The sequence below is a fragment of the Pan paniscus genome, chromosome 18 (genome assembly GCF_029289425.2).
Source record: "Pan paniscus chromosome 18, NHGRI_mPanPan1-v2.0_pri, whole genome shotgun sequence".
NCBI classification, from domain to species: Eukaryota; Metazoa; Chordata; class Mammalia; order Primates; family Hominidae; genus Pan; species Pan paniscus.
The window spans coordinates 77,579,189-77,604,483 of NC_073267.2; the positions used below are offsets into that span (position 1 = coordinate 77,579,189).

A 25,295-nucleotide genomic window follows, 5' to 3' on the forward strand; every position below is an offset into this window, starting at 1 on the left:
TCTTGTTTCCTCTTTTTTTTTCAGGCTGTAACAGAGGAGGAAATGATTTTGAATAGCCTCTCTCTGTATTACCATAATAAGCTAATCCTGGCCCCAATGGTTCGGGTAGGGACTCTTCCAATGAGGCTGCTGGCCCTGGATTATGGAGCGGACATTGTTTACTGTGAGGTAAGGGGCTCTGATTTTCTGGGTGGGCTTCTCCACAAGTGCAGACTCCTCTTCATTTGTGTGTGGGAGTGGTCAGGAGTTAGTGGGGACAGAATGGGAATTGACTTTATAGGTGTTCACCAAAGGCTGGAGGAGACAAACATGTGTGACACTGATGAGTCTTGTGAACCCTGCCAAGGTCCAGGAGCCTGGTAGCACAGAAGCGTTCTGGGATACCCTGGGCCGGGTGGATAGATAAGTCGCCTGACATGTCTGGGCAACATAGTGGGACCTCATCTCTATTTTAAAAAATAAAAGAGGGCTGGCACAGTGGCTCATGGCTGTAATCCCAGCACTTTGGGAGGCCAAGGCGGGCAGATCACATGAGGTCAGGAGTTCGAGACCAGTCTGGTCAACACGGTGAAACCTTGTCTCTACTAAAAATAGAAAAATTAGCCGGGCGTAGTGTTACGTGCCTGTAGTCCCAGCTACTTGGGAGGGTGAGGCAGGAGAATTGCTTGAACCTGGGAAGTGGAGGTTGCAGTGAGCAAAGATCACGCCACTGCACTCCAGCCTGGGCAACAGAGCAAGACTCCATCTCGGAAAAAAAAAAAAAAAAAGATAAAAAGTAAAAAGAGGCTGGGCGTGGTAGCTCATGCCGTAATACTAGTACTTTGGGAGGCCAAGGCAGGAGGATCACTTGAGCCTAGGAGTTTGAGACCAGCCTGGGCAATATAGTGAGACTCTATCTCTTTGTTTAAAAAAATTTATATATTAAAAAAAATAAGCCTGGTGTGGTGGCTCACACCTGTAATCCCAGCACTTTGGGAGGCTGAGGCATGAGGATTACTTGAGTCCAGGAGTTCGAGACCAGCCTGGGCAACGTAGTGAGACCCTGTCTCTACCAAAAAATAAAAATATAAAAAATGTACAAAAGAAAAAGAAAACCACTATATAGAGAGAATGGAAGACTTAAGAGGAGATTGGCGGAAAACATACGCTTATGTACTGGGTATGTGTGTTGGCGCATAGGAATTAATGACAGAAGAGGTAAAAGAATGAGAAAAATAGGCAAATTAAAAAGAGTGTAGTGTCAGGGAAGGCAAAAGTCAGGTTTGTTAACCATGTCAGGTAATGCAGAGAAATCCAGCTGCAAAAAGACCAAGCAGGTATTTGACTTGAAAATTAGGCTGGGCAGAGTGGCTCATGCCTGTGGGGGGCTAGGCAGGAGGATCGCTTGAGCCCAGGTATTCAAAACCAGCCTTGGCAACATAGCGAGACCCTGTTTCTATTTTTTTTTTTCCCTTGAGACAGAGTCTCGCTCTGTTGCCCAGGCTGGAGTGCAGTGGCGCGATCTTGGCTCACTGCAAGCTCTGCCTCCCAGGTTCACGCCATTCTTCTGCCTCAGCCTCCCGAGTAGCTGGGACTACAGGCGTCCGCCACCACGCCTGGCTAATTTCTTTTTGTATTTTTAGTAGAGACGGGGTTTCACCGTGTTAGCCAGGATGGTCTCGATCTCCTGACCTCATGATCCTCACGTCTCCGCCTTCCAAAGTGCTGGGATTACAGGTGTGAGCCACCGTGCCTGGCCCCCTGTTTCTTGAAAAAAAGCAAGGAAGGAAGGGAGGAAGGAAGGAAGGAGGGAGGGAGGGAAAAGAAAATTAGACCCCTGGAGGACAGCTCTAGCACATAGACATGAACACTCACGGAGTTAATGGCTTGAGGAATGAATAGCAGATGAGGGAATAGAAATAGGGCTGCCGACTACCCCTTCGGTTAAGGGAGGTACAGGCAGGTAGCCTGAGGTGGAGGAAGCAGGGTGAAGGGAGTTGTTTCTAGATGACTTGCATGTTTGTAGTATAAGAGGAAGGAAGGCATTAGAAGGAGGCCTGAAGATTCATTTGGGGGATTTGGCGTGATGGGTAAGGTCAGGGCTTGAAGAGGACAGGAATCTTTTTTTTTCTTTTTTTCTTTTTTAAGACAGTGTCTCACTCTGCCTTCCGAGGCTGGAGTGCAGTGGCGCAGTCTTGGCTCACTGCAACCTCTGCTTCCCAGGTTCAAGTGATTCTCCCAACTCAGCCTCCTGAGTAGCTGGGATCACAGGTGCCCGCCTCCACGTCCAGCTAATTTTTGTATTTAGTAGAGATGGGGTTTTGCCATGTTGGCCAGGCTGGTCTTGAACCCTTGACCTCAGGTAATCCACCTGCCCTGGCCTCCCAAAGTGCTGGGATTATAGGTGTGAGACACTGCACCCGGCCTTAGGATTGTTTTCAAGCCCTTTGGAAGTTTAGGGCCCACGATTTATGTGATTACTTCAGTATGTGACCCTCCTAATTGGGCAAGACTTGGTTTTCCTAGTAAATGTGCCCATTCCTTTCTTCCAGGGTCCTGCTCCTCTATGGAGCAGAGGAAATATGAATTAAAATATGTTAGCATTGTTTGATGTGCTCTTCCCTGAGAGAGTCAGTATAACTTACAAATAAACAAAGGGGTATCTACCTAGGCAGAGACCTAAGCCTTCCACCCAGATCTGCCACCTATGGAGAGCAGACAGGCAGGCAGGTCAACCTAGGTTGTGTAGGTGGCTGGGACTGGGCCCCTGGGCATGGCTGAGTGTGGTGTCGGCGCCCCCTGGTGGATCCATGGTTGTTTTGCCAGTGAACTTTGGAGTACCAGTTGCCTGGATGTTCTTACTGGGGGTGGTGGTGGGGAGTTGATGTGAGGTGGCCCATCTGTGGGATTAGATAATCAAATGACCTCACCCAGCTCACAGGACCTCGTGCATATCAAGCATGTAGGCACCTCCTTAAAAACCCCACAAAGTCGCCGGGCGTGGTGGCTCACGCCTGCAATCCCAGCACTTTGGGAGGCCAAGACAGGTGGATCACCTGAGGTCAGGAGTTCAAGACCAGCCTGAACAACATGGTGAAACCCCATCTCTACAAAAATACAAAAAATTAGCTGTACGCCGTGGTGCACACCTGTAGTCCCAGCTTCAGGCTGAGGTAGGAGAAACGCCTGAACCTGGGAGGCAGAGGTTGTAGTGAGCTGAGATTGTGCCACTGCACTCCAGCCTGGGCGACAGAACAAAACAAAACAAAACACAACCCACAAAGTCCTCAGCCTCTGGAGGATGAGCCAGTCTGTAAAAGGCAAGAGAGCAGTAGTCTTTCCACATCAGGGTCTGTCAGGAATTTTTGAGGAGTGATGACAGTTTTTGGGAGGTGCTGCAGAGGCCGCGTTCCTGTTTCTTTTTATAAGAATGGTGGGATTCTGGTGTTCCTGTCTGTGAAGAGACACTGACCTGTTAGACTTAAACTTCTTATTAAGTAGGATCTAGGGACAAGGCAATGTTCTTAAGAGGCCCAGAGTCCCACAGCCCAGAGGCCCACAAATGATTGATTTAGGCCGGGCACAGTGGCTCATGCCTGTAATCCCAGCACTTTGGGAGGCCGAGGCAGGTGGATCACCTGAGGTCAGGAGTTCGAGACTAGCCTGGCCAGCATGGTGAAGCTCTGTCTCTACTAAAAATACAAATTTAGCTTAGCCTGGTGGTGCACACCTGTAATCCCAGCTACTTGGGAGGTTGAGGCAAGAGAATCACTTGAACCCATGAGGCAGAGGTTGCAATGTGCCCAGTGCGCCATTGCACTCCAGCCTGGGTGACAAGAGCAAAACTCTGTGTCAAAAAAAAAAAAAAAAAGAGAAATGAGTGCTTTTTAAAAGTTTTTTTTTTCTTGTGACAAAAAACATACAAGATTTACTGTCTTAACCATTTGTAAGTGTACTGTTCAGTAGTGTTATGTATATTGACATTGTTGTGAAACAGACCTCCGGAACTTTTTCATCTTGTGAAACGGAAACCCTGCACCCATTAAACAGCAATTCCCCAGTTCCCCTTCTCCCAGCCACTGGTAACTACCATTCTACTTTCTATTTCTATGAATTTGACTACTTTAGATACCTTATATAAGTGGAATCATACAGTATTTATTGTTTGTGACTGGCTTATTTCCCTTAGCATAATGTCATCAAGGCTTACCTATGTTATAGCATGTGACAAGATTTCCTTCTTTTTTAAGGCTGAATAATACTCTATTGTATGTATATATCACACTTGGTTTATCCATTCATCCGTTAATGGCCATTGGGTTGCTTCTATCTCTTTCAATTGTGAATAATGCTGCTGTGAACATGGGCGTGCAAATAATCTCTTTGAGACCCTGCTTTTAATTCTTTTGATTATATATCCGGAAGTGGGATTGCTAGATCATATGGTGGTTTTTAATTTTTTGAGGACCCTCCATTCTGTTTCCCATAACCATAATAGCTGCATCATTTTACAATCCCACTAACAGCACACAAAGCTTCCGGTTTCTCTACATCCTCAAAAATGCTTGTTTGATTGTTGTTTTTGAGACAGAGTCTTATCCTGTCGCCCAGGCTGGAGTGCAGTGACCAGCCTGGAGCTCCTGGGCTCAAGGGATCCTCCTACTTCAGCCTCCTGAGTAGCTGGGACTACAGGCTTATGCCACCACACCTGGCTAATTTTATTTATTTATTTATTTTTATTTTTATTTTATTTTTATTTTTATTTTGAGACAGAGTCTCGCTCTATCGCCCAGACTGGAGTGCCATGGCGTGATCTCAGTTCACTGCAACCTCTGCTTCCTGGGTTCAAGCAATTCTTGTGCCTCAGCCTCCTGAGTAGCTGGGATTACAGGCATGCACCACTACACCTGGCTAATTTTTGTATTTTTGGTAGAGACGGGGTTTTTCCATGTTGGCCAGACTGGTCTCGAACTCCTGGCCTCAGATGATCTGCCCGCCTCAGCCTCCCAAAGTGCTGGGATTACAGGCATGAGCCACCATGCCCAGCCACATCTGGCTAATTTTAAAATCTTTTGTAGAGACAGGATTTCACTATGTTGCCCATGCTGGTCCCAAACAGGTGGCCTCAAGTGATCCCCTCACCTGGGCCTCTCAAAGTGCTGGGATTGGCTGGGCGTGATGGCTCACACCTGTAATCCCAGAACTTTGGGAGGCTGACTCAGGTGGATCACGAGGTCAGGAGTTTGAGACCAGCCTAGGCAACATGGTGAAACCCCGTCTCTACAAAAATACAAAAATTAGCCGGGTGTGGTGGTGCCCATCTGTAATCCCAGCTACTGGGGAGGCTGAGACAGGAGAATTGCTTGAACCCATGAGGCGGAGGTTGCAGTGAACTGAGATCACACCATTGCACTCCAGCTCTGGGTGTCAGAGCAAGACTCCGTCTCAGGGAGAAAAAAAAAAAAAGTGCTGGGATTACAGGTGTGAGCCACCGTGCCTGGCTCACTTATTGTTTTTTTGATGGTAGCCATCCTAATGGGTATGAGGTGATATTTCATTGTGGTTTATTTCTCTGATTAGTGATGATTAGTGATGGTGAACATCTTTTTATATGCTTTTTTGGCCATTTGTAGGTCATATTCACCCAGAATAGGTAATTTTTTAAAAACAACAAATTAAAAATTATGTTTTTAGAAAGAAATAATTTCTTTTCTTTTTTTTTTGAGATGGAGTCTTGCTCTGTTCCCCACGCAGGAGTGCAGTGGCACCATCTCAGCTCACTGCAACCTCCACCTCCCAGGTTCAAGCAATTCTTCTGCCTCGGCCTCCCAAGGAGCTGGGACTACAGGTGCATGCCCCCACGCCTGCTTAATTTAGGTATTTTTGGTAGAGACGGGGTTTTGGCATGTTGGCCGGGCTTGTATTGAACTCCTGGCCTCAAGTGATCCTCCTGCTCGGGCCTCCCAAAGTGCTGGGATTACAGGCTTGAGCCACTGCACCGGGTCTGTGCTCTTGTAAAAAATCAATTAATCATAGATGTTTTGATTTGATTTATATCTGGACTCTCATTTCTGTTACGCTGGTCTGTATGTCTACCTGTATGCCAGTACCACAGCCTTTTTTTTTCTTTCTTCTTACTGGTGAATTGAGGACACAACACAGTCTTGATTATTGTAGCTTGGTAGGTTTTAAGATTGGGAAGTATAAATTCTCCAACTTTTTCTTCTCTTTCAAGATTGTTTTGTGTAATCTGGGTTCTTTGCATTGCTATATGAATTTTAGGATCAGCTGGTCAATTCTGCCAGAAAGGCAGCTGGGATTTTGATGGAGTTTGCATTGAATCTGTAGATTAGTTTACGGATTATTGCTGTCATAACAATATTTAGTATTCCAATCCATGAACATGAGATGTCTTTATTTAGGTCTTCTTTAATTTCTTTCTTTTTTTTTTTTTTTTTGAGATGAGGTCTCACTCTGTTACCCAGGCTCAAGTACAGTGACATGATCTCAGCTCACTGCAACCTATGCCTCCTGGGCTGAAGCCATCCTCCTACCTCAGCCTCCTGAGTAGCTGGGACTACAGCCATACTCCACCCCACATGGCTAATTTTTGTATTTTTTTGTAGAGCTAGGGTTTCACCATGTTGCCCAGGCTGGTCTCGAACTCCTGATCTCAAAGTGATCTGCCTGCCTAGGCCTCCCAAAGTGCTGGGATTAAAAGCATGAGCCACTGGGCCGGGTCAGGTCTTCTTTAATTTCTTTCAACAGTGTTTCATAGTTTTCAGTATATGAGTCTCATACCTCTTTTTTTGAATTATTTCCTATGTGTTTTATTTTTATTTACTTTTATTTTTTGAGGCAGAGTCCCGCTTAGTTGCCCAGGCTGCAGTGCAGTGGCACAATCTCAGCTCACTGCAATCTCTGCCTCCCGGGCTCAAGCCATTCTCCTGCCTCAGCCTCTCGAGTAGCTGGGATTACAGGCGCCCGCCACCATGCCTGGGTAATTTTTGTATTTTTAATAGAAATGGGGTTTCACCATGTTGGTCAGGCTGGTCTTGAACTCCTGACCTCAGGCAATCCGCCCAGCTCGGCCTCCCAAAGTGCTGGGATTACAGGCGTGAGCCACTGTGCCCGGCCGTTTTATTCTTTTAGATGTTATTACAAATGGAATTTCTTAATTTCCTTTTGTATTGTTCATTACTAGTGTATAAAATATAATTGATTTTTGTGTATTGATCTTGTGTCCTTGACCTTGCTGAACTTGTTTATTAGCATGTATGTTCTCTTTTTGTCTCTCTCTGTCTCTCCTGTGTGTATATGTATGGGTGGGGGAAACTTCCACAGGCTTTCTATATACAAGATCACATCGGCCCAGCGTGGTGGCTCACACCTGTAATCCCAGCACTTTGGGAGACCGAGGCGGGTGGATCACCCATGGTCGGGAGTTTGAGACCAGCCTGGCCAACACGATGAAACCCCATCTCTATTAAAAAAAAATACAAAAAATTAGCTGGGCATGGTGGTGGACGCCTGTAATCCCAGCTACTAGGGAGGCTGAGGGAGGAGAATCGCTCGAACCCGGGAGGTGGAGGTTGCAGTGAGCCGAGATCATGCCACTGCACTCCATCCTGGGCAACAAGAGCAAAACTCTGTCTTAAAAAAAAAAAAAAAACACATCATCTGCAAATATAGTTTTACTTTTTCCTTTCTAATATGGATGCCTTTTATTTTATTTTTTTTTCTACCTAATTGTCCTGGCTGGAACTTTCTTTTCTTTTCTTTTTTTTTTTTGAGACGGAGTTTTGCTCTTGTTGCCCAGGCCCTGGAGTGGAGTGAAGTGGCATAATCTTGGCTCACTGCAACGTCTGCCTCCCATGTTCAAGTGATTCTCCTGCCTCAGATTCCCAAGTAGCTGGGATTACAGGCATGAGTGGCTAATTTTTGTATTTTTAGTAGTTACGGGGTTTCACCATGTTAATCAGGCTGGTCTCGAACTCCTGACCTCAGGTGATCCACCCTCCCCGGCCTCCCGAAGTGCTGGGATTACAGGCGTGAGCCACTGTCCCTGGCCTGGGTAACTTTTTAATTTTAAAATTTATTCTTATTTTCAAAATTTTAGATTCAGGGGTATATATGCGGATTTGTTACAAGGGTACCATGTGTGATGCTGAGGGTTTGGCTTCTATTGATCCTGTCACCCAGATAGTGAACATAATACCCAATAGGATCTTTTTTAGCCCTTGCCTCCTCTCTGCTTCCTGCCTTTTGAAGTCTCCGGTGTCTGTTGTTCCCATGTTTATGTTCGTGTGTACCCAATGCTTAGCTCCCGCTTATAAGTGAGAACATATGTTATTTGGGTTTGTTTCTGTGTTAATTTGCTTAGGATAATGGCTGCCAGCTGCATCTATGTTGCTGTAAAGTACATGATTTCATTCATTTTTTTTTTGAAACGGAGTCTCCCTCTGTTGCCCAGGCTAGAGTGCAGTGGCACGATCTCAGCTCACTGTAGCCTCCGCCTCCCAGGTTCAAGCGATTCTCCTGTCTCAGCCTCCCCAGTAGCTGGGATAACAGGCCCGTGCCACCATGCTCGGCTAATTTTTGTTGGCATAAGCCAACTGTGCCTGGCCTTAATTTCTTGTTTTAGGACTATTCCCATTTTTTATTTCTTGAGTCAGATTCAGTAGTGTGTGTCCATTTCATGTAGGTTATCTAATTTTTTGGCATACAATGGTTTATATTATTTCCTTATAATCCTTTTTATTTCTTTAAGGTCAGAAGTAACGTTTTCTCTCTCATTCTGATTTTTTTTTTTTTTTGAGACGAAGTCTCACTCTGTCGCCGAGGCTGGAGTGCAGTGGCACCATCTTGGCTCACTGCAAGCTCCGCCTGCCGGATTCATGCCATTCTCCTGCCTCAGCCTCCGGAGCAGCTGGGACTACAGGCGTCCGCCACCACACCCGGCTAATTTTGTTTTTGTATTTTTAGTAGAGATGGGGTTTCACTGTGTTAGCCAGGATGGTCTTGATCTCCTGACCTCGTGATCCGCCCGCCTTGGCTTCCCAAAGTGCTGGGATTACAGGTGTGAGCCACCATGCCCGGCCTTTTTTTTTTTTTTTTTTTTGAGATGGAGTCTTACTCTGTTGCCAGGCTGGAGTGCAGTGGTGCGGTCTTGGCTCACTGCAACCTCCGCCTCCTGGGTTCAAGTGATTCTCCTGCCTCAGCCTCCCAAGTGGCTGGGATTACAGGCACGCGCCACCACGCCTGACTAATTTTTGTATTTTTAGTAGAGATGGAGTTTCACCATGTTGGCCAGGCTGTCCTTGAACTCCTGACCTCGTGATCCACCCACCTCGGCCTCCCAAAGTGCTGGGATTACAGGCGTGAGCCGCCACGTCTGGCCTCTCTCATTCTGATTTTAATAATTTTTGTCTTCTCTCTTTTTTTCCACTGGTAGTCTAGCTAAAAGTTTGTCAATTTTGTTGATGTTTTCAAATAACAAAGTTTTTTTTGTTGTTGTTGTTGTTGTCATTGTTGTTTTTTCCCGAGATGGAGTCTTGCTCTGTTGCCCAGGCTCTGGAGTGCAATGGCGCAATCTCGGCTCACTGCAACCTCCGCCTCCCTGGTTCAAGCAATTCTCCTGCCTCAGCCTCCTGAGTAGCTGGGATTGCAGGCATGTACCACCATGGCCAGCTAATTTTTGTATTTTAGTAGAGATGGGGTTTCACCATGTTGGCCAGGATGGTCTTGAACTCCTGACCTCAAGTGATCTGCCTGACTCGGCCTCCCAGAGTGCTGGGATTATAGACATGAGCCACCGTGCCGGCGTGTTTTTTTTTTTTTGAGACAGGTGTCACTCTATTGCCCAGGGTGGCATGCAGTGGCACAATCACAGCTCACTGCAACCTCGAGCATCTGGGCTTAAGCGATTCTCCTGCCTCAGCGTCCCATGTAGCTGGGACCACAGGCACATGCCACCACGCCCGGCTAATTTTTAAAAATGTTTTGTAGAGACAAGGTCTCACTTTGTTGCCCAGGCTGGTCTTGAACTCCTGAGCTCAAGTGATCCTCCTGCTTTGGTTTTCTAAAGTGTAGGGATTACAGACATAAGCCATCATATCTGGCCAGGGTTTGTTGTTGTTTGTTTGCTTAGTGACTATTCTGAACTAATTTTGTAAGGCCTGTGTTCTTTGCCATGTGTGGCCTATAAAGTTCTCCTGGGTTAGCTTAATTGTTAGCTAATATTTGGATGGAGATTTCCGTAAATACTTGGAAACAATGAACTTCCCAATCTTTGATGTGGTACGTGTCTTACTTTTTCCTGTTCTAGTCCCTACCAAAGCTCAGTTTGGCTACTGAATTTCTTTTTATAAGCACAGGCCATTCAGTGCTTCCTACTTGTCTACTTGCCTTCCCCTGCAACTAGGATCACTGGCTACCGGGGCTCTGAGTTGGGCTCTGCCCATCCCTTGGGATGCCACACTGATTCTTGGGGGTTGGATGTCAACCATGTCCAAACTGCTTAGTTGTGGTGATTTGTTTGTTCAGGCCTAGTGGTCATCAGATATTTGATGACCTGAATACTGCATGGAGAGAATGGCCACAGAAACACCTAGAGCATTTGTTAATCTGATGGTGGGTATGCTGCGGGAAGTCCCATGGATACTATGAGGATTCTTTGGCCATTGTCCCTAGGTACTCCGATGAGTGAGTAGGAGGTCATTGTGCCCACTTGGCTGGGGTTGTGACTTGCTGGGGCTCATAGGGAGTCAGTATGGGGGTTAGTACCAGGAGTAAGCACCTCTTCTTTTCTTTTCTGGACCCCCAGAATCCATGGGCATGAACTTCTGGGCAGTGTGACAGGTGTCTGCTGAACAAAGCAGAACAGTCTTGTCTCCAACTAAGAATTAGAGAATCTCAGTCCTCCAGCACATAGGAGGTTTTCTTCCATTTATGATGTGATTTTGAAGAACCCCCCTTTTTCTTTCTTTCCTTAGTCTGTTTGAGTATCTCCAGAGTTGGGGACCTCACCCTTTTCATTTCCACATAGTGTGACCCATGTGGGATAGGGGTTTTAGACTTTTCTTTCCTGTGTTCATCTCAGATCTTCCTCCCTTTGCTTCTGTTCACTGGTTCCAGTTTTGTTTTTGGATGTTTCTTGGGAGCCCTTCACTGCCTGCCCTTTGCTGAGGGATAGGTGGGATATTCTTTGATGGGGCGGGCTTCTGCTGAGACCAGTAGGTGAGGAAATTTTCCAAGTGAATACATCCTGAATGATTATTGTCTTTCTGGCTAAGTGGTTCATTCATTCTAGGCCCCAACCATCTCCAAGTTTCCTGGGAAGGACAGCTAATTGAGAGTAGCTCACTCTGGCTCCTGCTTGCCATGCTTGGGTGGGGAGAATAGCACTACATGTCCCAAAAGCCGTGGTTTGTTGTTGGTAGTAGGGCGACTGGCCAAGCGATCCTCATTAGGTGTGTGATAAAAATCCTTCATGCCCAGAGCCTACATGTTCAGGAATGACAAGCGTCCTCTGATTCCTCTGCAGGAGCTGATCGACCTCAAGATGATTCAGTGCAAGAGAGTTGTCAATGGTGAGTACAGATCTGGCTCCAGAATTATGCATATGCCCTGCTGGGCTCAAGCAGCACTACCACTGCCCTTGCCTGGGGTGACAGTGTCTTGCCTGGCTTCATTGAGTAATTCTATAGATCACATGCTCCCTTGAGAGCAGTCACTGATCTCCAGAGGCCATGACAAAAAGCCTGATGTGAAACAGGCTGAGAGTGCCTTTCACTCACAGGCTTGCTGGCATAGAAATCACCATGCATCATAGCATAGGAGGGACTCTAGGAGCCTTGGAGTCAGGATGGCTTTAGCATTGGCCCTGGCTTGGCCACTTGATAGGTGTGTGACCTTGGGCAGGCCATATGACCTCTGTCTGCCTTAGTTCCTTTATCTGTAAAATGAAATCATAGTCTTTGCTTTACTACAATCATAGGGTTGGAGTGAGGACCAAATAAGATAAGGTACATGTAAGTACTGTGGACGCCCTATGCTCTGTGCAAATGTGATTGTGATGAATTGTAGTTTTGCTGATACTTTATTGATGAGGCTGATTCTGCTTTGATTAGAGTTGTGGTATATTCCTTGAGTTTTCTGATACATACGTATATGCTTGTGAGATATTTTTTTTTTTTGAGACGGAATCTCCCTCTGTTGCCTAGGCTTGAGTGCAATGGCGCGGTCTTGGTTCACTGCAACCTCTGCCTCCCAGGTTCAAGCAGTTCTCCTGCCTCAGCCTCCTGAGTAGCTGGGACTACAGGTGCCCGCCACCACACCCGGCTAATTTTTGTATTTTTAGTAGAGAAGGGGTTTCACCATGGTGGCCAGGCTGGTCTTGAACTCTTGACCTCGTGATCTGCCTGCCTTGGCCTCCCAAAGTGCTGGAATTACAGGTGTGAGCCACCATGCCTGGCCGAACTATTTTAAATGTGTATATTTTTTTCTGTGTGATAAAAAATTCAATATTATAGATCTGTGTAACCTAGAAAATGAAAATCCTCCATAATCCTACACCTAAAGAGGTAATCAGAGAGAGGAATAATGTATGTTTTTCTATACATATAGTAAATAATGTGTGTGTACAAAATATGACGTGTTTATATATATCCCTCTTCTAGGTTGAAGATAAGGAAAAAAAGTATCTATATCTATATTTATCTATCTCCCCACCCCATTTGATCATACAACACGTGTTGTTTTGCCATTTACTTATCTACTAGGTCATTTGCCCATGTCAGTACCTAGGGGCAACTATGTCAGAATTGATTTTACCAGAGCCTTAACAGGGGTTCCCGGTATTTTGCTGTTATAAACAGAGTTGCATTATAAACACACAAATATTTTGTGGTTCTTCTCTCATACTTCTTCCTGCCAGTCATGAGCTGTCTCTGTCAGTGATCACTTTGATTACCTCTCTCAACATGTCATTGCCTTTATCCCACCCTAAAAACCTTCTCATCTGTTTAGTGCTGGATGATAATAAAACCATCCATGTATGGAAATACTTTAAGTGCGTCAAAGATCTCATTTATTTCTCAAGACAGCCTTTGAGGTAGGCATATTCTCCCATCTGCCATGTTCAGTCTTTTTCATGTATAGTGATCTTTGAAAGCTAATAATGGTAGCACCTATTGTGGAGCATCTTTAGGAAGCTGACAGATAAAATATAGTTGCTTCTCATTATGCACAGTTGTTGTTTCTATAAAGTTGCTTTAAACATCAAATGAGCGGATACTGAACCATTGACCCTGGGGGAAACAAAGGGTTAGGTTTGTGCAAGCCTCTGGTCATATTTTCATCAACTTGTCAGTCCATAACTTTGTTTTATGTGTGTTTCTTTGTTTTTGTTTGGTTTCTTTTTTGTGACCAGGTCTCACTCTGTTGCTCAGGCTGGAGTGTACTGGTGTGACCATAGCTCGCTGCAGCCTCAAACTCCTGGGCTCAAATGATCATCCTGCCTCAGCCTTCCAAGTAGCTGGGATTTCAGGTGCACACCTCCATGCCCAGCCAATTTTTAAATTTTTTGTAGAGATGGGGGTCTTGCTATGTTCCCTAGCTGGTCTCAAACTCCTGGCCTCAAGTGATCCCCCTGCCTCAGCCTCCCAAAATACTGGGATTACAGGACTTAGCCATCACACTGGCCATGTGTTTCTGTTTAAAGGCATATTATTTAATATATACCATTGATTCACTTAACATTGAACCCACTAACATGGGTAATAGTGCTATAATTTCATGCTGAAACAAAGCTTATTCAAGATGTGTATTTTCTCTGTAAGTCCCATGACCATTTTCTTGTGCTTAGGAACATTAGACAGCATTTCAGCAGTATGGTTGGGACCATTTTATTTTATTTATTTTATTTTTTTTGAGATGGAGTCTTACTCTGTAGCCCAAGCTAGAGTGCAATGGCGTGATCTTGGCTCACTGCAACCTCCGCCTTCCCGGCTCAAGAGATTCTTGTGCCTCAGCCTTCCAAGTAGTGGGGACTACAGGTGTGTGCCACCACACCCGGCTAATTTTTTTTTTGTATTTTAGTAGAGACTGAGTTTCACCATGTTGCCCAGGGTGGTCTCGAACTCCCTAACCTCAGGTAACCCACCCGCCTCGGCCTCCCAAAGTGCTGGGATTACAGGTGTGAGCCACCGCACCCGGCCACTTGGGACCATTTTAAACAGTGAGATCACCAACAAAAAGCATAGACATGCAGAAATGTGGCATGAAATATACCACAAAAGGGACACTTGTTGACAGTATGAGCGCTGAAGGGAGAAGACAGAGCATCACCTTGTTTGACCTCAGCTGGGAACATGCACATCAGGCAACTCAAAACTTTCACCACTCTGTTCCTGTCCTTGGATGACCATGAAAACATCACAAGTATTGATTTTGGGGTCACAAATAAATGTTAGCAAATAGGCACATTTGCAAATATGCAACTATGAATAGTATAGGAGATTGATTGTTATATAGTAACCTTCCACTCATAGCACCTGTCTCACTGTAAGTAAATAGTAAATTTGCTGAACTTCAGAGTGATGTTTTCTGGGAAAATTTGGGCCAAATCTGAAACATAGACAAACTTCCATGTATGGACTTTTTTTTTTTTTTGAGACAGAGCCTCCCTCTGTTGCCCAGGCTGGAGTGCAGTGGAGCGATCTCAGCTCACTGCAATCTCTGCCTCCCAGGTTCAAGAGATTCTGCTGCCTCAGCCTCTTGAGTAGCTGGTATTACAGGCCCCCTCCACCACGCCCAGCTAATTTTTGTATTTTTAGTAGAGATGCGGTTTTGCCATGTTGTGTAGGCTGGTTTCAAACTCCTAACCTCACATGATCCACCTGCCTTGGCCTTCCAAAGTGCTAGGATTACAAGCGTGAGCCACTGCGCCCGGCTATGTATGTACATTTTGTTTCAACATTTTTTTTGTTTTTTTCAAGACGGAGTCTTGCTCTGTCGCCCAGGCTGGAGTGCAATGGCGCAATCTCGGCTCGCTGCAACCTCCGCCTCCCAGATTCAAGCGATTCTCCTGCCTCAGCCTCTCGAGTAGCTAGGATTACAGGCATACCCCACCACGCCTGGCTAATTTTTGTATTCTAATTAGAGACGGTGTTTCACCATGTTGGCCAGGCTGGTCTTGAACTCTTGACCTCATGATCCGCCCACCTCGGCCTCCCAAGGTGCTGGGATTATAGGCGTGAGCCACCATACCTGGCCCTGTTTTAACATTTTAAACATTGCAAAATGTTAACCACCATTCAGAAAAAGTGCATTAAACACAAACATGCAGTTTCACAAGTAATTGCAAAATGAACAACCATCACCCAGGTCAGGAAATAGACCATCCTCATCATCACAGAAGCCTCCCATGTGCATAGTTATTTTTGGTAAGAATGGTATACATTTAGGATCTCTTTCCTCTTGAAGCTTATACTCTGGCTGTGTTTTCTTCCAGGGCTTAGGCTAGCATTGAACTTGCATCTTCACTGAGTGACCCTATGTGTTTGGGTTTTCTTGCAGAGGTGCTCAGCACAGTGGACTTTGTCGCCCCTGATGATCGAGTTGTCTTCCGCACCTGTGAAAGAGAGCAGAACAGGGTGGTCTTCCAGATGGTGAGAGACTCCATTGCTGCATGCCCTCCTGAGGCTCACCATCCCCTGGGATTTCCCAACTCATGCCCTGTGCCAGGCCAGTGTTGAATACCTGGGGTACATTGTACAACGATGGCTTCCTGAAGATTCTGCTTTAATGTTTTCCAAAGAGCCAGTCATGAGTAATTATACTATTGGAGACAGTTTATGGAAATCAAGCTATCACAGTCTTATATGTCTCTAGTCTCAAATTTAATTTACTTACTTGTAGGAATTATCTGTTTGGCATGATTTCTCTATTTTTTTATCCCTAGCATTGATTACTCAGATCATAGTCTTTGTTTTTATGTAGTGTGTATATATTTCTCATAGAAAAATATTAGGATTTTTCAAGAGTAGTTAAGATTTGTATTTGAGTTGTGATGACTCTATAGTGCTCTTCTCTCACTTTGGGCATTTCTTGGTGCTTTTTCAGAAACATCCTTAATGATGTTTAGGTTTCTAAAAAATTGATAACAATGGGTAACCATGTGATAAAGCAAATCTAGCAAAATGTTAATTGTAGAATCTAAATGGTGAGTGTTTGAATGGTCACTATAAAATGTTTTCAAGTTTTTTATATGTTTGAGTGTAATCATAGTATAGATAACATTTTCTAGACCTTCCAAGTCCACCTTTTTCTGCTGGCAGTGAGCTAGTCTAGTGGGCTGGCTGTTTAAGAGAAAGCCACCCTGACTCTGTTGTTGGTGTGTGGGGTGTGTGTGTGTATGTGTGTGCTGCATGGGTGTGTTTGTCAGTGCATGTGTATCTGTGTCAGGGCAGTGGTTGATGCAGCCTCTTGTGTTCCCAGGGGACTTCAGACGCAGAGCGAGCCCTTGCTGTGGCCAGGCTTGTGTAAGTTCATCCTCTGTCTTTAGCACTGCCTTTGCCTCTCCTTTGAGCTGTGAGGGTTTAATGTCCTGGTGACTTTGTAGGTGACTCACCCTTCTGCCTTCTAGCCCATTACCTTCTGTTTCCAGGTTAAGAGTGCCTGGTTTCCAGCCAGGTGCGGTGGCTCATGCCTGTAATCCCAGCATTTTGGGAGGCTGAGGCAGGTGGATCATGAGGTCAAGAGATCGAGACCATCCTGGCCAACATGGTGAAACCCTGTCTCTACTAAAAATACAAAAATTAGCTGGGTGTGGTGGCGCGTGCCTGTAGTCCCAGCTACTCAGGAGGCTGAGGCAGAAGAATCACTTGAACCCGGGAGGCAGAGGTTGCAGTGAGCCGAGATTGCGCCATTGCACTCCAGCCTGGTGACCAAGCGAGACTCTGTCTTAAAAAAAAAAGAGTGTCTAGTTTCCTTCTCTTTGTGGCATCCAAGGGCTGGCCTGGGACTCATGTGTACCCACAGTGCCTAGATCTCAGAGACCCTCTATGCATATTGGGGGGAGCTGTTTTTTTGTATTTATTCGTGAAACTTCCTTCCCAGGGACTCCCATGACTATGAGTCCTGAAGCTTTAAGTATCAAAGTATAGGTAAGATATATTGCTTCCTGAATTAACATAGATAGGAAGCCTGGGGAACATAGGCGGAGCTCATCTCTACAGAAATGGTGGTGCATGCCAGTGGTCCCAACTACTTGGAAGACTGACGTGGAAGGATCACTTGGGCCCAGGAGGTCGAGGCTGCAGTGAGCCTCCATTGCGCCACTGGACTCCAGCCTAGGGAACACAGTGAGACCCTGTCTCAAGAACAAAAACAAAGGCAGGAGAGTGCTATAGTTAATGTGATAGGTTTTGAAGTTAAGACAGACCTGGTTTGCAATTCTGGTTTTGCTACTTGTTAACTGTGTGACCTGAGATAAGTTGCTTAACCTCAATGAGAACCTAGTTTTCTCACCTATAAAATAGTGCTACCAACCTCTGGCATAGGGAAGGGTAAATGAAATAATGCATGTAAATGTCTTTGCAGCATGTGGCACATACTGACATCTTAGTAAGTGTTAGCTATCGTTATAATTACAAAGAGTGAGTGGGAACTCAGGCAGTTATTGCTGCTGATCATGGACTATTAACTATGTATTACTATTTAGGTTGGTGCAAAAGTAATTGCGGTTTTTGCCATTACTTTCAATGGCAAAAACCGCAATTACTTTTGCACCAACCTAATACATACCAGAGGACGGAGTGAGGATTCTTTTGACATCTAAGAATTGTTTGGATTAAACCATCTGTGCAGCCCAGCCAACAAAGGCAGTGCTAGAACTTCCACCAGAAGCTGTCGTCTGGCAAAGGGCTCTTAGGCTCATGTCACTTTTCTGCATTGACAAATGGCTTTTACTATTTCAGCCGAGTTCAGTGTGCCCATCTGAGTTATCTGATACAACTCCAAAGTAGCAAAGCCCTCTTCATCTAGCCCTTTATAGATGTGTGCACACATTATGTCTTTTCTCTGGATTTCTGCTTAGATGAGGCAGGTGCACGTTTTAAGGATGGGTTTCTTTCCCATTTTTCAGCTTCTGTCATTGGGGGTTGGTGTGTTTCATAGAGTCAGGGACAGGGTAAGAGGTTCATGAGCACAGGCCCATCCATGCCTTTAATTTCACCTTCTTTGCTCTAATTCAATACTTATTACCTTTACTCCTTCATCCTTTTCCAGAGAAAATGATGTGGCTGGTATTGATGTCAACATGGGCTGTCCAAAACAATATTCCACCAAGGTAAACTGGTTTCTTTATACTCCTCATAAACATAGGATGCAGATTAAGAGGCTGACAAGACATAACTAAGTATAGTACCTAACTCTGGACTGGATTCTGTACTAGATGGGGAAAATGCTCAAAAAGATATCGTTAGATGAACTGACAACATTAGAATAGGGACCATAGTATATTAGCTAAATATACTGTATCAATGTAAACTTATGAAGATAACTTCTGTGGTTATGTAACAGAATATCCCTGTTCTTAGAGAATACACACTGAAATATTTAGGAGTAAGGGGCTATGATATATGTAATTTACCCTCAAGTGGTTTATACATATACACACACACTCATATGTCACACACACATACATATATAGATTCATACATAGATTATATATATTTTATTATATATTATATATAAATAATGTTATATATTATATAATGTTATATATTATTTATATATTATATAATATATAGGTATATTATATTACATATATATTTATTCTATATAATATAATAATATATATGTAATTATATGTAATCTATAATTATATATTACATATATAAATATATATAATAAATATATAAATATATAATATATAATTATATAATACATATAAATATATGTAGTATTGTATATTTATATATGTAATATATATGTTATAAATACATAAATATATAATATATAATATATAATTATAGATTACATATAATATATTACATATATAAATATATAATAAATATATAAATATATAATATATGTAATATATAAAATAAATATATAATAAATATATATATTACATATATTATATAAATGTATATAATTGTGTATGTGTATAGATATATATAGAGAGAGAGAGAGAAAGAGAGAGAGAGAGAGAGAACTCATGCCCAAGTAATAAAACAATGCAAAGGTACAGAGAAAAATAGAGGGGACAGGGCTGTGTCTTTTCATGAATAAAACTGAGACACATATCCCAGAAAGCCCAGAGGAGGATTATAAAAAAAAAAAAGGGAAAACAACTGAGACATACATTTAAAAAAAAGAGAGGAGGCCGGGAGTGGTGGCCCACACATGTAATCCTAGCAATTTGGGAGGCTGATGCAGGAGGATCACTTGATCCCAGGAGATTGAGATGAGTCTGGGCAACAGAGTGAAACCTTGTCTCTATAAAAATTTTCAAAAGTTAAAAAAAAAAAGGCCAGGCCTGGTGGCTCATGCCTGTAATCCCAGCACTTTGGGAGGCTGAGGTGGTCAGATCACCTGAGGTCAGGAGTTTGAGACCAGCCTAACCAACATGGTGAAACCTTGTCTCTACTAAAATTACAAGCAATTAGCTGGGCGTGGTGGTGTGTGCCTGTAATCCCAGCTACTTGGGAGGCTAAGGCAGGAGAATCGCTTGAACCTGGGAGACGGAGGTTGCAGTGAGCCAAGATCATGCCACTGCACTGCAGCCTGGGTGACAAGTGCGAAAATCTGTCTCAAAAAAAAAAAAAAAAAAAGTGGATGCAGTGTAAATGTTCCCATTGTCGTATCAGAAGAGATCAGACTATGGTAGCCCAGAGAAGGGAGTGGAAAGGCAGCCTTTAAACTTGGAATTTGATAGGGAAATATTGTCCTTGGGCTGAGATTTAGGACCCTGTAAGCAGAGGGTGTGGTATAAGCAGGGGCCTGGGGATGAATATGAGGTAGACACAGGGAGGCCTGAGTAGCCCGATTTGACCAGAGGTTTGTCGAGTGGGAGAGGATGAAGAAGAAGCAGACTGCAGGATCGAAAACCTTGGTTTGTAAAAGATCAGCTGGACTTCGACTTTAGGTATCTTTGGGCTTTTTTTTTTTTTTTGAGATGGAGTCTCACTCTTGTCGTGCAGGCTGGAGTGTAGCAGTGCAATCTCGGCTGACTGCAACCTCCATCTCCTGGGTTCAAGCAATTCTCCTGCCTCAGCCTCCTGAGTAGCTGGGACTACAGGTGCCCGCCACCACACCCAACTAATTTTTTTTGTATTTTTAGTAGAGACGGGTTTTGCCATGTTAGCCAGGCTGGTCTTGAACGCCTGACCTCGTGATCCACTTGCCTCGGCCTCCCAAAGTGCAGGGATTACAGGTGTGAGCCACTGTGCCCGGCGGTTTTGCTATTTTCTGATTACTTCTTTGTGTTCCTAAATTATGTGAGGAGCAGAGTTAAAATGATCTGGAGGCAGGGTAAGGTGGTATATACCATTTATATAAGGAGGATAGGGAATGATTATATATATTTATTTGTTTATTCAGGGAAGATTTTTGGAGAGACACAGAAGAAACTAGTAACATTGATTTCCTCTGGGGAAGGAAACTTAAGTTTTTATCTGGTTATGCATAGGTAGTAAATTCCCATTACAGGGGTGCTACTGAAAATAATTAACTGGCACAGCACTGGCACTGATCAGTCAGAAGAGATACCAATCAATATGCCACACATGTACATACTAGCTGAATATCTGCTGTGTTCTCATGGTTCAAAAATTGAAGCCAGATAAAAAGCATAGATTGAGGCTGGGCGTGGTGGCCCATGCCTGTAATCCCAGCACTTTGGGAGGCTGAGGCGGGCAGATCACCTGAGGTCAGGAGTTCAAGACCAGTCTGGCCAAAAGAATGAAACCGCATGTCTACCAAAAAATATAAAAATTAGCCAGGTATGGTGGCAGACACCTGTAGTCCCAGCTACTTGGGAGGCTGAGGCAGGAGAATTGCATGAACCCCAGAGGCAGAGGTCGCAGTGAGCCAAGATCACGCCACTGCACTCCACCCTGGGCCACAGAGTGAGACCCTATATCAGAAACAAAAGAAAAAAAAAAGTATAGATTGAAACAGTTCCCATTCCTTAGGCAGGGAGACTTCTTACTCGTTACCCATTTGAATCTCTCAAATTTTGAATGTTTTACCTATTCAAAAAAGCAAGTAAGTTTAATAGAAACGAAGGAAGGAAGGAAATTCCATTGTTGAGAAAGCTATTATTGTGGAAGGGGCAGTGAAACTGAATTTTAGATCCTGTGATTCTATAAGGAAGGGCTGGATACGTGTGAGTGGAAGGACAGATGGAGCCAGGGGGAGTGCTGGGGCTTTCTCAAGGCCTTCAAGGTTTCTTTTATGACCAATGTAGTCCAGGCTTGGTGGATTTTCCAGTCTACCCATTCTTCTTTAAAATCCAGGCTCAGCCTGGCCGAGTCTGTGGTGGTTTAATGTTCTCTCTGATTCCAATTTATCATCCTTAAACATGAAATTAAAGTGTAATAACTGAACTTACACCTTCTGAGCACATTCTGTGAGCATTCATTAGTATGTAATCTTTATACTGGCAGCATATATTTATTGGAAGTGTTTTTTTTGCCTTCATCTCACTCTTAATGGATTCAGATTTTTAAAGATCCCCCTCCTCCATTATTAAAGTAATTAATACCATTGTCTAGAAGTTGGAAAATATAGACAAGTACAGAAAAGAGCAGGAAAATCACCAGTAACTCACAATAAAAAGCAACCACCATTACTATTATCAAGATTCAAGTGGTTGTGTGGGTTGGTAGTTTCCATTTCCTGGGGCTTTGGTTAGAGTTGGGCATGGGTCTGGGCTGGGACATTGTTCCTGGCAGAAGAGAAGGGCCTAGACAAGGTTTGTAAGTTGTGTGCACCTTAGTAGCTTTGCTGGTGGTGTTGATGCCTATGCAAGCATTGAGTATGATAGGAAGAAGGCGCATTTGATCTTATTTCAAATGAAGGATGATTCATTGTTTTTTAAGGGCTTGGGAGATGGTGGGATTTAGTTTATTAAGACACTGAGACCTGGGTTAGGGAGTGGGCAGTCTTGAAAAATAAGTTTTATATAGCCCACTTCTAGATAGATTTGTGGGATTTACCAAGGGGATCAGAATGATGACTTTTTTGTTTGTTTGTTTGTTTGAGATGGAGTCTTGCCCTGTCAACTAGGCTAGGGTACAGTGGTGCAATCTCGGCTCACTGCAACCTCCACCTCCTGGGTTCAAGCAATTCTTCTGCCTCAGCCTCCTGAATAGCTGGGACTACAGGCACACACCTCCATGTTCGGCTAATTTTTGTATTTTTGGTAGAGACTGGATTTCACCATGTTAGCCAGGCTGGTCTCGAACTCCTGACCTCAGGTAATCCACCTGACTCAGCTTCCCAAAGTGCTGGAATTACAGGCGTGAGCCACCACGCCCAGCCTATACATTTTAAAAGTCATCACTCTGGTCTGGCCAGCCTGGCCAACATGGTGAAACCCTATCTCTACTAAAAATATATAAAAAAATTAGCTAGGTGTGGTTGTGCATGCCTGCAATCCTGGCTACTCAGGATGCAGAGGAAGAAGAATCACTTGAACTGGGGAGGTGGAGGTTGCAGTGAGCCGAGATTGCGCCACTGCACTCCAGCCTGGGTGACAGAGCGAGAATCTGTCTCAAAAAAAAAAGAAAAAAAATTATCACACTTCAGTCCCAGATGTTATGGGCACAGATACTGCTGCCCTCCTACTTGTTTAAAAGAAGTGCCGGTTGCCAGTGGGCCTTGGTCCCTTGGAAGTGAGTGCCGGGGTGACGCTCAGTTGCCAGACCCCATCCCATGGAGAGGGCCATAGTGTCTCCCAGATGTAAGAAGACCTTTTGTGTGTTTCTCCTTAGGGAGGAATGGGAGCTGCCCTGCTGTCAGACCCTGACAAGATTGAGAAGGTAAGTCCTCCACGAGTGAAAGCAGGGGTCCTCAAACACAGCTCCAAACTAGAATTGTCTAGAACGCCTCCTTCCACCAATACCAGATTTACTGATGTCCACCCAGTTTCTCTCCCTGAGACCTAGCGATTTCCAAAAAATTTTCCAGTGATTTTGACATGCAGCTAAGTTTGGGAACCCCCGAGCCAGCCTACAGCAGCCTTGATGTTCCTAAAAAGCCCAGAGCAAGAGACATGTCAATGAAGAGCCAGGGGTCCTGAGGACTCACAGAGAACCTCCTCTGTATTTCCTGTCTCCCTTCTGGGAAGGTCTTGAGAGCAGAGGCCAGGCCACCTGTGGTGAGGACGGGCTCAGTGGCCATATGTGTTTGTATGTGTGTGGGTGGATTGGCCTCTCCCAGGGGGCTTGATGAGAGCAGCAGTGGGTCCCCTATGTCCTGAAAGAGTCTACCCCAGCCCTTGGAGAGAAGCCCGGGCCAGGGTCAGAGGAGGCAAGCTGAAGTTAGTCTCTCTCTGTTCCCCTTTCTTTGGTGATTCTGTAGGCTAGCTTAATGAGGCCCTGGGGACAGGTTTGTGTTCCTCTCCCAGTCTGCCAGCTCTTTCCTTTTAGCTCCTTTGTTTTCCTTTTCATTCTCTATCGCTACTTCCCTGTCTGGGCTTTAAGCCTCATCCTGCTTCCCAGAGGCTAGAGCGACTTGGGACTTAGGCATCACCAATGAGAGCTGCCATCATTGCCAATGAGAGCTGCATGGTTGCTGTGTCAGCAGCCCAACCCTGCATGTTCCTCCAGCCCCACTGTCTCTGGGACATAGGAAGACCACGGTGCTTGCTGGCTACATGCCTTCTCGTTTTTCCCATGTGCAGCCAGAGATACTCTATCTATAGTGCACCTGTATAATGTGCCTTTCTTTTTTTTGAGACAGAGTCTTGCTCTGTCACCCAGGCTGGAGTGCAGTGGCACAATCTCAGCTCACTGCAACCTCTGCCTCCAGGGTTCAAGCAATTCTTCTGCCTCAACCTCCTGAGTAGCTGGGATTACAGGCGCCCACCACGACGCCTGGCTAATTTTTGTATTTTTAGTAGAGATGGGGTTTTGTCATGTTGGCCACGCTGGTCTTGAACTCCTGACCTCAGGTGATCTGCCCATCTTGGCCTCCCAAAGTGCTGGGATTACAGATGTGAGCCACTGTGCCCAGCCATAATGTGCCTTTCATTTGATCCTGAAACCCCTTGAAGTAGATAGGATTGGCAGTTATCTCCATTTGATCAAGGACAATAGACTAAAGCATAGAGAGAGAAAATAATTTGCTTAAGATCATATAGTAGGCCGGGCGTGGTGGCTCATGCCTGTAATCCCAGCACTTTGGGAGGCTGAGGCGGGCAGATCACAAGGTCAGGAGATCGAGACCATTCTGGCTAACATGGTGAAACCCAGTCTCTACTAAAAATACAAAAAATTAGCTGGGCGTGGTGGCGGGTGCCTGTGGTCCCAGCTACTCAGGAGGCTGAGGCAGGAGAATGGCATAAACCCGGGAGGCGGAGGTTGCAGTGAGCAGAGATCGTGCCACTGCACTCCAGCCTGGGTGACAGAGAAAGACTCCGTCTCAAAAAAAAAAAAAAAAAAAAAATCATACAGTAAATAAGTGGCAGGCAGAGCCAGCTTGTGAACTATAGTCTCTTCTGACTCCTAGTGTCAGCACCCTCTCCAGTAGCATCTCAGGTTCAAGGTGCCTGGGTATAGTTTATAAGTGTCAGGTCAATAGGCACCTCAACTTGGAAATCTCCAGTTAAGACACTTGTGTGCAGGGTGGAGTGGAAGTAGACATCTTGGATGTCAAATTAGTTTCCACACCTAGGAGAGGGGGCCCCAGCAGGGAGGATGTGGTTCACAACATGAGCACACAGGCATTTTTGTCATCTTCCAGCCTCCTCTCTTCTCAGACCCAGGCTGTTGGCTCTGTCCTCTCTACTGCCCCTCTTTGAATAAGGCAGATTTCATCCATGAGGCAGCAGAGATACACTCAACCTCAGAAGCTTAGTTCATTTCACTACTCTTCTGGTTGGGTACTCAGATGGGCCAGGTTGGACTGATAGATGGGGTTTGCCCCATGGTAGGGAGGTTGCAGGCTTCCACAACAAAGCCAGATGTGGCTTAGGTGTAGGGGCTGGATTCAATTTGGGTCCAGACTGTGCTGGCAAGCTGGGTGACCTGGGTGAGAGCTTTGCGGGTCCTTCCAGGCTTGGCGTTTTAGGCCCGTGGTTC

At 44.9% G+C, this 25,295-nt stretch overlaps 1 protein-coding gene across 12 annotated transcripts in view; it reads left to right on the plus strand.

Annotated features, from left to right (window-relative positions):
• Nucleotides 1-25,295, plus strand: part of DUS2 (dihydrouridine synthase 2) — a 79,975-nt gene that overhangs the window by 38,682 nt on the left and 15,998 nt on the right. For all 12 annotated transcript variants that reach the window (XM_063597670.1, XM_063597668.1, XM_063597669.1 and 9 more), the window contains 6 exons: nucleotides 25-168; nucleotides 11,525-11,570; nucleotides 15,559-15,650; nucleotides 16,480-16,523; nucleotides 18,271-18,331; nucleotides 22,986-23,033. In XM_063597670.1, coding sequence (XP_063453740.1) covers nucleotides 25-168; nucleotides 11,525-11,570; nucleotides 15,559-15,650; nucleotides 16,480-16,523; nucleotides 18,271-18,331; nucleotides 22,986-23,033 — 435 coding nt within the window. The remainder of the gene's footprint in view (nucleotides 1-24; nucleotides 169-11,524; nucleotides 11,571-15,558; nucleotides 15,651-16,479; nucleotides 16,524-18,270; nucleotides 18,332-22,985; nucleotides 23,034-25,295) is intronic.